The 14,886-nt window shown below is 36.1% G+C and overlaps 1 protein-coding gene across 1 annotated transcript; it reads right to left on the reverse strand.

Moving 5' to 3' along the window:
• Positions 1-1,132: 1,132 nt before the first annotated feature.
• On the reverse strand, positions 1,133-2,668 carry LOC131004997 (PTI1-like tyrosine-protein kinase At3g15890). The gene is made up of 3 exons (XM_057931773.1): positions 2,422-2,668; positions 2,208-2,361; positions 1,133-2,144 (listed from the first exon to the last, which is right to left on the reverse strand). Exons 1-3 carry the CDS (start codon positions 2,466-2,468, stop codon positions 1,236-1,238), a joined length of 1,110 nt encoding a protein of 369 aa, XP_057787756.1. The 5' UTR covers positions 2,469-2,668; the 3' UTR covers positions 1,133-1,235.
• Between the last annotated feature and the right edge of the window lie 12,218 nt (positions 2,669-14,886).

Consider the following 14,886-nt stretch of genomic DNA (forward strand, 5'->3'; position numbering starts at 1 on the left):
CACCCCCGGCGAACCCATCACCGAGTCGGAGCTTATATGCATGTTGTGGGCGGAGACTACCCACAACTACATATTGGGAGATTGTCAAAGGGCTCCCGAATATTGGGGTAGCATCACGGAAAAATACAACGCGAGAAGGCCACAGGGAACTACTCACCGTGAGCTCCGACGTATCAAATCCCACTTTCAACGCGTTCAAAGGAGTGTTAAAGCTTGGGAGGCGATATACGACAAGTGCAAAGACAATTGGGGAAGCGGAATGAGCGATGAGCAAATCAGTGAAGCTGCGAAAGAAATCTAAGAGTCCAACCATGGAGCTCGATTCAAGTACATCAAATATTGGCACATTTTGCGCAAATGTCAAAAGTTCGCATCTCAGGGCGAGGATGTTCATTCCTCCAAGAAGTCGAAGGGATCCGACAGAGCGGCCACTACAACATCCTCGGAGCCGTGCATCACGACGCGGCTCCAAGGCATGAAGGCGGCGAAGCGCGACAAAGGAAAATGGAAGAAGCAGAAATCATTGTTGGACAAGTCGGCGTACTATATGGCACTTGAACACGTTGCCGAGAGCATGAAAGAACATGCCATTCAAACTGGTTCTATCGCCGAGGCAAAATCCTGAAAAGCTGACGTGCGAGCCAAAGAAGTCGAGGCAAGGCTACAAGAATCCGAAGTACAAAAAGAGGAGCTCGATTACAAAATTCTCAACACAAACACTTTGGGTATGTTGGAGGCTCAATTGGCATTGTACAATAGCATGCTCCAGGACGTGATGAGGCGTAGAGGATTGATTTAAATTTATGTAATTTTTATTTTATTTTAATTATTTAAATTTATGTAATCTTTATTTTATTTTAATTATTGTAATGTTGAATTTTTTATTTTAATGAAATGTTGGTTTTAAAATTATAAAAGGTAAAAATGAGATTAATTGAAAATGAAGATTTTAGCGCCATTGTAAGCGCGAATGCATTGGAGAGGGGTAGCGCTAAGGTGGGGACCACCAATTAGGTTCACCCCTAAGCGTCAAAGGGCTGGAGATGCTCTTAAAAACTAGTGGAACAAAAATAAATTGTGAAAGAAATGATCACATCCGTAAAAATTGTGTGCTCAAAATTCAGATGCACGCAAATTTTAGGTTAAATTTGGGTACGCATAGCAAAAACAATGAAAGCAAAACACAAAAGCAATCTGTTTGAACATACGTAATGAGACATGAGAAGTGAAATGGGTCATCGCCTGTCCCCATACGCATAACGGCGGAAAGGATCCTCCATCTTGTGCGCCTCCAACGCCCCGAAAACACCGTAGACGCTGCTCTCATCTTCGTCATCAAGAGCCATCAAATCCTCGGAATACTTGACGCTCTTGATCCTGGCAGGCGCAGGCGCTCTGGTATTGAGCAGGAGCACCACCTCCTTCATGGTGGGGCGCTTGTCGGGCTCGGTCTGGACGCACAAGGCGGCAACATGGACGGCCTGCATGAGCTGGTTGTGGTCGAAATTGCCGCGGAGCTTGGGGTCGGCGAGATCCTTGTAGCGGCCTCGGGTAATGTGGGGCTCGGCCCACTCGGTGATGGTTCGCTTGATGCCGCCCGGAAGCTTCTCGATGGGCTTCCTCCCGGTGACGATCTCTAGCAGGAGGATGCCGAAGCTGTAGACGTCGCAGCTCTCGGAGACTTTCCCCCACATGGCGTACTCGGGCGCCAGGTAGCCGAGCGTGCCCTTGACGCGCGTGGTCATGTGGCTGACGCCCTCCGGTATGAGCTTGGCGAAGCCGAAGTCGGCGACGAGGGGGTCGAAGTTGGAGTCGAGCAGCACGTTGCTGGCCTTTATGTCTCTGTGAATGATGTGCGGCGTCACCTCGTGGTGCAGGTACAGTATGCCCTGGGCGGACCCCATTGCCACTTTCATCCTCTTGTTCCAGTCTAGCTCAACCTCGCCCGCGAACTGCCCGTGTAAATGCGAAAGCAAGCTCAGATTAGGCATGTAGTCGTACACGATCAGGCGCTGCTCGTTGCCCGCGCAGTACCCTCTCAGCCCCAGCAGATTCTTGTGCCTCACTCTTCCCAGCACCTCCACCTCCACCGCGAACTCCATCTCCGCCTTGGAATTCATCGACTTCAACTTCTTCACTGCAATCTACCACAATACACAACTCTCCATCACTAATTTCTTTAATTAATTCATCATCTCAAAATTTACCTGAAGCCCATCCGATGTCCTGCCCCAATAAACACTCCCGAACCCTCCTTCGCCCAGCTTGTAGTCCTCGCTGAAGCCGTTGGTCGCCGCATGCAGCTCCTTGTACGTGAAAATTCTCCATTGATTGCTGTTCTCGCCTCCGCCCAACGTCAACCTACATCCTTTTTATAAATTAATCATTTCTGCTAATATATTCATAAATATTAATGCGTACCCTTCTTCAACTTTATCATGGCCGCAGCAACTGACGGATGATCCCATGGCTTCTCAGACTTGAGTTTCCGAATTTTTTGTTTGGCGAATCCAACGATGAAGATGTTCTTTAAAGAATTTTAGATGGAAAATGTGTGTCCTTGTCAATTGTGGCACTGCCGTCCTAAGCCGGCTGCTCCTACTAGATTAACTAATTATATAGATTTCTAGTTTCGAATCAGCCTCTCTTTTATTGACATAGTCAGCTTGTCGACATCTTTCTCTTTCTTCTCTCTCTTTTTTTTTTTTTGTTTCTTGTTAAGCTGATTGTTTGACTGCATATAATTATATCATTATATTAATGAATCAGTAAACAACTGTTAAGAATTAGCTAGGACAAATTGTAGTACTCAAACCGAAATAAGTATGACACTTTCTACAGGTTGGATCATCTTTTGCAGGTACAGATTATCTTTTTGCAATTAATCTGGCAAATATTAGTTATGGGAATCCTTAAATTTATGCATGAAAAAAATATACTCCCTCCGTCCACGAAATAAACTCCTAGTTGGGGTTCGGCACGGAGACTAAGAAAGCTGAAAAATGTGGTGTAAAGGTGGTGTAAAAGACTAAAAGGGTAGTGTTTATGTATTGTTATTACTTTTACTAATCTTTAACTAGCAAATTTAATAATAATAATAATAATAATAATAATAATAATAATGATGATAATAATAACAACAATAATAACAATAAAAATAATAATGATAATAATAATAATAATAATAATAATAATAATAATAATAATAATAATAATAATAATAATAATAATATGAATATGAATATGAATAATAATAATAATATGAATAATAATAATAAGAAGAATAATAATAACAATAATAATAATAATAATAATAATAATAATAATAATAATAATAATAATAATAATAACAACAACAACAATAATAATAACAACAACAAGGATAATAATAATAAGGATAATAATAATAAGGATAATAATCATAAGGATAATAATAATAATAATAATAATAATAATAATAATAATAATAATAATAATAATAATAACAATAGTAATAATAATAACAATAGTAATAATAATAATAATAATAATAATAATAATAATAATAATAATAATAATAATAATAATAATAATAATAATAATAATAATAATAATAATAATAACAACAACAACAATATTTAGTTTAGGGGAGACTAATTACATAAGTAATGGTGGAATAAAGTGGGCCCAATAGATAAAAGTGTAGTAAATTTAAAAGCAAGGAATGGTATAATTGTCCAAAAAATAGAGTAGGAGTTTATTTCGTGGACAAATATTTAAGGGCAAACAGGAGTTTATTTCGTGGACGGAGGGAGTACTATATTTTTGTCAAATTTTATGAGTAAAATTTGGTAGATTTTTAAATTTTATTGACACATAGTACTCATTCATAAGTTGCAATTAGAGGGTGTTTGGCTAAGTTTATTTTAAAGAGCTTATAAGCTCTTGTATCTTATAAGATGTAATTTCTTAAGAACTTATAAGCTATATTGCACGGATTCGCGAAAAAACAGTAGCGTGCAGTATCGGATACGCCGTGGGTGCGGGTAGGATTCGCGTGGGATTCGCACGGGATTCGCCACGTGGCGAATCACTCCAAAAAAAAAAAAATTTGGATACGCGAATCGGATTCTGCAGTCGCCGGAGGACAGAGATAGAGGAACAGAGAGGAGTTAGAGGCGATGGCGATAAGGGCGACGGCCTCGTTGTGTGCGGTGCGTGTGTTTTGAGGGGATGCTGCCGGAGGGAAAACGGCGACGCCGTACCAGCTTGGTGCGCGACTGTGCGTCGAGGATAGAGAGCCGAGAGAGAGATTTGGGGGTGGAGCGACTGTGCGTCGAGGATAGAGAGCCGAGAGAGAGATTTGGGGGTGGAGCGACTGTGGTGTCGAGGATAGAGAGCCGAGAGAAAGATTTGGGGGTGGAGGCTGTGTTGTGTGCGTGTGTTTTGAGTCTTTTGACTTTTGAGGGAACATTAGGTTTGGGTGGTGGCATGTTGGGCCATAGCTATTGGGCCTTTTTTAATCCAATTCATTTAATTGCTTTTTTTCTCTTTAAATTATTGAACTTTTGTTTAATTTAGTTGAATCTTTGAACTTTGAATTATATTGTCATTTAATTATATGAATTATATATATATATATATATATATATAACACAGACGTATCCTTCACGAATCGCACCCTATAATTTTTTGAAAATCCGTATCCCCGTACCCGAATCGTATCGCTCACGCACCCGCCCCCTCGCACCTGTGCAACATAGCTTATAAGTTGTCAAAGTGTTTGAGTAATTGAGCTTATAAGCTAGAGAGAGAATTTGTAGTTAGTGGGAGAAAATCTTTGTTAGAGAGAGAAAATTGAAGAAAAATGAAATTAAACTGATATATATATATATATATATATATATATATATATATATATATATATATATATATAGGGAGAGGTTCAGGAAAGAACCATAAATAAAAGAAGACCGGAAAACCATTTTCAGCCATTCGATCATCAAGATCTACGGTGGATGCATCATCTTGTTGGATGAATGCAGATCCTGGACCTAATGGTAAAAACAGGACTGTAACTTTCAATATTTTCAAAAAAAGGACTATATATTACGAAATTTGAAAATAAGGACTATATGTTACGAAATTTGAAAATGAGGACTATAACTTTTATTTTTTACATTTATACTCTTATCACGGGCAGTGATGAAAGCTATAGTCCTTATTTTGATGTGTTAAATAGGATTGTAAGTATAAAAAATGAAAGTTATAGTCCTCATTTTCAAATTTCGTAATATATAGTTCTCATTTTTAAATTTCGTAACATATAGTCCTCTTTCTGAAAATATTGAAAATTACAGTCCTGTTTTTACCATTAGGTCCAGATCCTGGGTTCGAATCCTGAAGGGAGCATTTTTTTTTAATTTTTTTAGTGCATTAATTTTAACAGCGAATACATTAATTTTTACAGTGGATGCATTAGATTTGATGGTTCTCCCGTTCTCACAAATAATGTAGTTCTCTCTAGAACCACACCCTATATATATATATATATATATATATATGATGAAAATAAAAAAATCATAATTATTTTTGTAAAATGAGTATTGCTTATAAGAAAATGAGAAAATAAGTTGGGGTAGTGATAAGAATATTGATAAGATTGAAGGAGTGATTTAATAATCCTCCCAACTTTGGGTGATAAATAATCACTCAATTTGGTTGATTAGATGTGGGCCAAATTATCAATTACGAGCCCAATCATGCAAACCAAACATTTGATTAAAGGGAATTATTTTATTAATCATGCCTTATCACTCAAACCAAACACCTCCTTAGAGGCTTATTTTGCCAAACACTTTAATGGAGCCCCTAAACAACTTATAAGCTCAGCCAAACACGCCGATAGACATGTATAAAAAAGGATGATGTATACGATTATAAGTTGTAGCCAATTCGACTAGTAATACTTAGTTACTAGTTAGTTCAATCAGGGACGTCTTGATTTGCATGATGCTGGGGCAAAAAGTCTTCGACCATGTTCATTTAAATATCATAAGGAAATTTCAATATACAATCCACACTTGGTTGGAATTAAAAAATATCCCTATTTGCTAAATCAGGTAAACTCCATGGAATTAAGTTGAGTTGCCACAACTACGACATTTGGCTTCACGATTTTCGGCCACATATGCGTGGGAAACCATATAATTAGAGATGTCAATCTAGTCCGAAATTCGTGGGCTGACCCGATTAACCCGCCATCCAAAAGGGTTATGGTTGAATATTTTCAACCCGATTAGTCCGTAACCGAATAGCCCGGCACCCGATAGAGTCAACCCGACTAACCCGACGGGCTAGCCCGAAACCCGAGTACTTAACTTAGAATATTTAGACATAAAAATAAAAAAACTGATAAAATATTATAAAGTCTTATCATTTCACTTTTTTTTTTTTATGCTTTGGTTCTATGAATTCAAACTATTGTTGGATATTTTATTATTTTTTCTTTAACAAAATTGAACATTTTATTGTTACCAACTTATTTTATATGTTATGTAATCTTGATGTTTTTTATAATATCTCATATTTTTGCATTTAATGCTTGCTATATAATTTATATATTTGATTTCTATGTATATTTTATACATTATACATTAGATCATTAAAAATAACAAAATACAAATGATTATTTTATTTTTACGCCTTTAAACCGATTAGCCCGATGGGCTAGCCCGAAATCTGAACGTTTAGGGTTAGGGTTGGAGATTTACAACCCGAAAAAATTCTCAGCCCGATTAGCCCGCACCCGATTAACCCGGAACCCTATAGGGCTGGCCCGAAACCCGGTGGGTTGACCCGATTGACATCCCTACATATAATTGTACGGGGTTATTGCCGAAAAATACATGAACTTTGTCAATTTTTTGATTTATATCATGATCTTTATCTTTTGTCAGAAAATACATGAATTTAAGATTGATTTTGAATCGTCCCACGACAGACAATTTCGCCCAAATCCAATCTAATGTCGTAGTGAGAAATAGCTAGTCGTGAGACTATTCAAACTAGATTTGGCCAAAATTGACATACTTCACCCTATTACACTACAAAAAAAAATGTCGATTAGCGACGAAATTTTCTATCACTAAATCTATAAATTCTATAGCTAAATCCTACTAGCAATGGAATAACAACAAAAAAAATTCGAATCTAGAATCAAGGTCGCTAAATACTTAACGACATAAAATAGAGCTGTTGTTAGATTTAACGACGAAATTAGTGGCGGAATAAAATTTTGGCTACCATTTGATTGTCCAAGCGCTAACCACAGAATTATTCTGTCGCTAATTCCATAGCATAGACTTACCTCCACTTTATCATAATTATGTTGTAGTCCCATCACTATTTATGTATTTAAAAAAAAAAAAAAACTTTTAAAAACCTTTATAATATACCAAATTACTGCAATTTTAAATATCAAACAGTTCAATATTCCTCAAAATCCAACAACAATCCAATATTTTAGAAAATCACCTACTAAATCTACTAATGTATCCAATAAACAAACTTGAAAGTAATATTCAACTAATCTCATATATACAAATTCATAATCGATTAAACAACAAATCCAACTAATATCCTATATTGATGCTCCAGCCTGATATAGAAATCGATTGGGGGCCTCCTGCTCTCGTTTGGTACTTTAATGGTGACACGATTCTCTTGAACTTTAATTGCAATATCCAAGAAAAAGTTCACCTAAAATGCATACTTCATTGTCTCATAAATCTTATAGAAACAAAATAAAATAAGAGATTTGATAGCTGAAACAAATCTTATAGATTCATGCCATTCATGCTCAACAAACAAAGAATCAGCATACAATTTACACAATCTTCTACAAGACAGTTGAGACAGGCCATTCATGCAAAATATCAAACCACCTTTAAGTTGTTTCATTTCTTTATGCCAAATGTTTCCTTCACTCTGTAATAATTAAGTTGCTTGGAATGATTCAAAAATAGGACTAGGAAACAGGCTACTTCTACGGAAACATGTAGAAGATGTTGCTATTTTATACACATTGAAATAAGATAATCAAGGTTTAATCCTAATAGCACTAAATATACTAGCAACAAGCAAACTAGTTCATAGTAAGTCTGGAGATTTGTTACCACCACAAGACATGGTCTGGACTCTGGAGGATACTTCTTGGGAATGATGTCATACCCCATAAAGACCCATTCATATTCTAGGGAACAAAAAATGGATTAAAGCTCCGATAAGATAAAGCATTATTTATAATACTAATATGAGACATTTCGGGTGATTGCCTTTAGTCAGGAATTTCTTTCTGCTCCTCATTGTTCTTTAATCTTTACTCGGTCATCTTTTTACGTCCATATATTTCTCAATGCCATTAGATTCAGTTGTGGAAAAAATATTACAATTATGAATTAACCAAAGTGATAATTTATTATCAACAGTGTTACAGTGGCACAAAAATTTGAGTTCGGTCCATCTCTATCCGCAATTCAAATTTGAGAATAAGAAAATCTATTAACTATTGAGTTATCCAAAATGATTCAATATTCTCAAATAGCCCGCATTTCCCAGTCTGAAACATATTCAGCAAATTTTTTAGAATGAAACAGAGTCAGCGAATTTTTGAGAAAGCGCCGAACACTACCTTGATAGGATTACTAAGAAAAAGCACAACAACCGGCGATTTTCAGAAAAAAAAATATGAAACAACCAACAACCATGACTCAAAATCCACTGAATATTCTATAGAAATCTGAAATAAATAAATAAAATCAAAACTTTATTTTCATAAATAAAGAACCATATACGAGAGAAACCTAAAAAACAAAATTCTTATTTCGTCAGCATTTCTCTGATAAACAACCATCGTCGATCACTGCTTTCACCGAAGTTCTATGAAAAACAAAATAACAAGCGAGATTTCAAAGAAGATGCGAAAACAAACAATTTCGACTCAAATTTATTCCGTCCAATAAATGCTATTTGTTCGAAATCTAAAAATTTTAAGCAACACCTCATGATTATTCAATAATTTGCAGACCAAAACCCTTGCCCAGAGGTGATGCGTCGCCGACCGGTATAGGTTTTTAAAAATGAATGAATGAATGAGTGGTGGGTGGAGTAAAAATTTATAATTACAAGCGTAAGTTTAGGATACGTAAGTTTCTGAATATATGAGACGTCGTATCATGATACGCCATATCATGGTCGCTAGAGCTCGCTTTCACCACAATACTTTTCATGGGATATGCAACCGCTGGACGAATCAGCATGAAATCACACTAAAAGCCTTAATGAAATGTGTGGGAGAATCAACCAAGTGTGGACAGATGAAACCCCTGAAGAAGAAGCCGAAGCCTCGGATGCCGCAAGAGACAAAGATGTGGGTGGATTTACTTAGAGGTTGCACTGGGCTCCAGCCCAGTGCAACCCCAATCTTTTTTTCTATATATATGTAATATATTTAGCTTAATATGTACATAGTTCACTGATCAAAAAAAAATATGTACATAGTTCAATTCATAGCTCAGTCTAGCTTTTAAAAAAAAGATAATTTTTTTAACATAATAATAAAAATTAATTTATTTTATTAAAACTAGAATAATTTTTTTAAAATGTATAGATGTAGTTCTTTATGTGCTTCAAATGTATCTATTATTGAATCAACAAAAAGAGTACAACTATATATTATATTAAGTGATTGATTTCTAATTCTAAGTCCATTAAAATTCTACTTAGACAAAAAAAATATATACACAGGCTGTCCATTTCTAATTCTAAGTCCATTAAAATTCTACTTAGACAATACCTTCAAGAAGTTCAGCCCCCCCCCCCCCCCCTTATCGACAAATTCTAGATTCGCCCCTGGACAAAGACGATTCTGATGGAGATGATGAAGATTATGATCCAGTGAACGAGTCGGGCACAGATCTTGATGCCTCTGAGGATTTATTAGAGGATGATGTTATAGATTTCACGGGGCCGAGTGATCAGGTTGGAAAAAACCCCGCGACTAGTGTCGGCGGCTAGTTATAAAACCATTAGCTTCAGAATTTTTTATTATTTCATAATATACATAAGTTTGTATTTTTTTTCTCCTTCGTATTAATATTTTTATAACATAAGTGTGCCCTAATTTTTTCAAATTTTCAAACCTACAGTGTAACAAAGTAACGTGAGTTATCAATATATGCATATTTCTCAGATCTTGTACAATTTTCAACTAACAATTTTACATTTTCATTACACAAGTACAATTGTGCAAGAACTTTTACAAAAAACAATGTAAACCTATCAATATCACTTTAGTTTTGGGTAGATTGAGTATTATTATAAGGGTGGATAGTTTTGATAGATAGGTTATGAAAGTGAGTAGTTTAAATTTCCACCCTATTTTTATTTACAAAATTACTCCTAAAATAAAATATATAATACAGCATTTTGTGTCAATATTTTTTATATTAGTATAAATTAATATACTGTTAATCTTTAGCTAGAAGACATGCACCCAATTAAAGAATACAAGTCTCGTTACTTTCAAACCTTTTAAAAGTAACAATGTTATTGGCAGCTTCTGCTTCTTTGTTATGACCGCCACTTATGTAAATAAAACAAGTTAGAATGATTATGTGATGTCAAAGCAAAGATACGTAATAATGCAGGTTATGGTTAAAGTGGCAAAGTACTCAATAATTCTCCTTATTGAGAGGTGTTGAATTCAATTTTATCTGTGCGCAGATATTTTTTTTTATTTTTGTGTGAGTAGTGTTCCCACCTTTATATATGATGAATGTTTTTCTTATTTTTATTTGAGTAGTATTTCCACATTTGTGTATGATGAAAAAGGAATTTTTTTTTTTGATCGATAAAAGTGCAATATATTGAAAAACTCGGTACCAGTAGTATCAAAACAGTTACAAAAAGGGGAGTGAGTACTCTCGGGAGCACCACAAAGAAAACGGCACATTCACTTCCACCATATGGAAAGTCTTGTTCCAACTCTAAAGTCTTCCTTTAATTTCCAACACAAGTTTTTGTGGATCCCACTCCTTTCCTTCAAACCTACTTTCATTTCTAGAGCTCCACAGCAGCCAAATTGTTCCAACCCATAACGCTTTCAAAAATTTTCTGATTTTCTTTCCTTTGCGACCATGAGTAAAAGACAAAAAATGTTGAGAGAGACCTTGTGGCTTTGCCGTTTTGATGTTGAGCCATTGCTGAATAAAATCCCAAACTTGATCGGTTTTTGGGCAATGAATAAACAGGTGATCCACCGTCTCTTCATGACCCACGCATGCATAGCACCACTTCTCTTCCACTTGAATCGGTACGTTCCTCCTCACCAAATTGTCACACGTCGCCAATCTATTCCTCAAGCTTCGCCATGCAACAACCGTCGCCTTATGTGGAGTTGGCGCCTCGCAGACTTGAGCCAACACCTCGTGGTGTTTAGATGCCATCTCGCCTTTCTCCTTTGAAATGGCCTCATATGCCGACTTGGTTGAGAAAACTCCGTCTTTTGCTGCTTTCCATTTCCATCCGTCTTTCTTTCCTGCACAGGGGGCCAAAGAAGAGATAACAAGCAGCAGATTATTAACCATTTCGATCTCCCTCTCACGCAAATCTCTTCTCCACCTGAACTCCCAATTCCACTCCTCTCCCGCCCATTTTCCAAACTCTCCGACCAGCCCCTGCTGGTCTGAACTCAACGCGAATAATCTTGGGAACAAAAATTTCAACGGCCTATTCCCCGTCCACACCTCATCCCAGAATCTAATACCCAAGCCATTCCCGAGCTCGCGTGAGATATTCTCAGAGAACCATCTGTCATTTTCACCTCCCCTTCCTTTGTCAACAATTTTCGACCACCAGCCAGTCATCCCTCCTCTCATCCTGAGTCTGCACTGCCCATCTCCCCCCCACTCCAGATCCCCATACACAGATTTAATCACCCTTGCCCACAGCTCTTCCCCGCTCGCCAAGTATCTCCAAAACCATTTCAACATCAGCGCTCTATTAAACCATTCGAGATTTCGAAAACCCAAACCCCCTTCACATTTACTAGAGAGCACAATTCATTCCACTTGATCCAAGCAATATTCCTAGAATCCCCACATCCCCCCCACAAGAATTTACCAAAGACAGAGGCAAGGTTTCTCATCACTGTTTTTGGAACAAAAGAAAAGGAGAGTTGGAATACCGGGATTGCTTGTAAAACTGCTTTAATCAAGGTGATGCGTCCTGCCAGAGATAACGATCTTTTCTTCCATCCCCCGATTTTCTTTGCCACTTTGTCCACCAGGAAATTCCAATCAACTGAACCGTTCTGTCTACTTCCGACTTTAATTCCAAGATAGCTGAAAGGGAAGGAGCCTTCCTTGCAATTAAGGGAAAATTTGATAGTAATATATTTTTATTCATCATTTTTTAATAAAAAATTTATAACCAAAGTAAACAGATCCTAAGAATATTAATTGACGATGTTTTCGTTGAGACGCAGAAGACCGTCAGTTCAATTGTTGGTAGAATATTAATTGACGATGTTTTCGTTGAGACGCAGAAGACCGTCAGTTCAATTGTTGGTAGGGCATAATTCATGATTCAATTATGCTGAATTGTATCTCTCAGTTTCATCATTTCCTACAATTGAAATAGTGGATGTTTCTGTGCGGCACTATTAATTTTACCGGCGTGATTGCAGCTGTTCATATCCAAGCAACCAAAAGGTGATACCGACTAATTAGTCTAAGCCAACTCCAAATTAATCCTCTTATTTCATACCACTCACAAAATATATAATATTCCATTCGTATCATTAAGCATATCTCATTTTTTCTCGACATTGCAAAATTAAGAAAAAAATATAAATTGGATAAGAATCATAGGGTCTACCACTTTTCAAGAGTTAAATATGCCCATTTTTTTTTTTGGCATAGAAATTAAGAAACTTACATTTTCATAAACAAAATAGTGTGATCAATATCAATTAAGTATATTATTTTACTCAAAATGGAAAACGAGCCTATTCTAATGGATCGTCTCAAAAAAAAAATGAGTCTATTAGAGTGAGACAGATGAAGTATCTTTTATAGAAATATATTATCTTTAATGGGAGGATTCAAAATAGAAAATGAGTCATCTTTAATGGGACGAAGAGAATAACTTTCAGCATATAACGTGAATATATATAGTTTGGGTTAGTAGGAGTGGATGAAGTTATATGGCTGGTTTCGTTAAATTCATCACAAAATGTGTTGATTGGTAAATTGCAAAATCGAGAAGATGTGATTATATATAAATGAAGTGAGGTGGGAATGTGATGCCAGGTGCTGAAATGTGAAGGCTTGCAGTCACTTGGGTGAGACTGAAAGAAAACAGCAGAAAAGAATGAGAGTGAGCATCTGTGCATCTACTTTCTCAATAGGAGTGGATAAAAGGGAAGGCAGTTAGGCGTTGGAGCAAAGCAAGAATAGCATCCTTCTACACTACTTGACATTACACATTCCTTCCGATCCTTCCTTTCTTCTTTCTCATGCCAACAAACCTGTACTACATTTTCATTTTTTCCCCTTTCTTAATGCTCCCCGCAATTATTTTTTAAAAATCACTCAACGAATTCAAAAAGGGGAAAATATCAAATAATTAGATGGAACATGTAGAAATGTTTCAATTGCATTTTTTGACGCCAGATTATTTAACTATATTTGGAACTATCTAGTCATCCTCAAGCCTAGCTAAATTGGTCAAGTAGGCTGATGCTTCAAAATATCAACTATATTTGTCGATTTATAGGTTTTTTATCTCAATCATAACATATTTAATCTTGAATTTTAAGTCATTGCTAGTATGATTGCTTCACCAATTCAATCACTCTCCCAGTTAAAAAATGATAGGCTGAACTTGTGGATGATATAATGTCAAGCACTGGATGCATTAATGATTTATTCTTGAGTGGCTCGTCTCCGACATTTTTTACTGTGCTATTACAGGTAACAAGGATAGTGCCTTGGTTTCGCGTTCACAACAGAATTACCCAAACATTAGAATTCAAAAAATGATCAACCAATACAATCGCATATGCATATAATAAATTGCATTCATAGTTTCTCAAACATTTTCTTTTTCTTGTTCCGAAAAGAAAAATGAAAAAAAAAAGAGAGAGAAAAAAGAAGAAGTTTATGCACTTAAAGGATGTTTAGCTAAGTTTATTTTAAAAAGCTTATAAGCTTTTGGACTGGAGCTTATAAAATGTTTCAACAGCTTATAAGAGCATCCATAATGGGGGTTCGGGAGCCAGTGCATACTAAGCTCAGAGCCCCAATCTAATATCGCGTCCCAGAGGCCCGTGCCTAGCCTCCTCCTCCGCTCTCGGTGTAGAAGCTGAATTGGTTGGGCGCGTGCAATCACCAATTTCCCTGCACTTAAAAAAAAAGAAAAAAATTTAAATTTTTAATGGTAGAATGTAAGAAACAATCGAATTTGACTTTTTTATTTTTTGATTTTTAGTCCTTAAATGGCTATTCCTTTTTCATTTTCTTTTTATATTTTTTTTCTTTTTTTTTCTTCTATAAATATCTACTCCATTCTTCACTGATTTCCCACTACTTCATTTTTCATCATTTTCCACTACTCCATTCTTCTTTCTCCATTTATCAATTACAAAAATATCTTCTTCAAACGATTCATCAAACAATTCTTCATCAAATTCATCCGAATTAAGAAAATCCCAATTAAGATCATCTTCTTTTTCCTGATCTAAATGTCAATTTCGATTCTTCCAAGGAGAAGAGGAAGAGGTTTAAAGTGATACAAGAAGCTTCACAAAAGGATGTGGAACGAGCTTTTGGTGTTCTTCAAACT

This window comes from Salvia miltiorrhiza, chromosome 1, assembly GCF_028751815.1.
Source record: "Salvia miltiorrhiza cultivar Shanhuang (shh) chromosome 1, IMPLAD_Smil_shh, whole genome shotgun sequence".
Classification (NCBI taxonomy): domain Eukaryota; kingdom Viridiplantae; phylum Streptophyta; class Magnoliopsida; order Lamiales; family Lamiaceae; genus Salvia; species Salvia miltiorrhiza.

Excerpts from the sequence above, each read along its gene's own strand:
- LOC131004997 (XM_057931773.1), bottom strand. The coding sequence starts at position 2,468 with ATGGGATCATCCGTCAGTTGCTGCGGCCATGATAAAGTTGAAGAAGG. Across the intron at positions 2,362-2,421 it reads CATGATAAAGTTGAAGAAGG|GTTGACGTTGGGCGGAGGCG; the intron begins GTACGCATTAAT and ends AAAAGGATGTAG. Across the intron at positions 2,145-2,207 it reads GGACATCGGATGGGCTTCAG|ATTGCAGTGAAGAAGTTGAA; the intron begins GTAAATTTTGAG and ends GTATTGTGGTAG.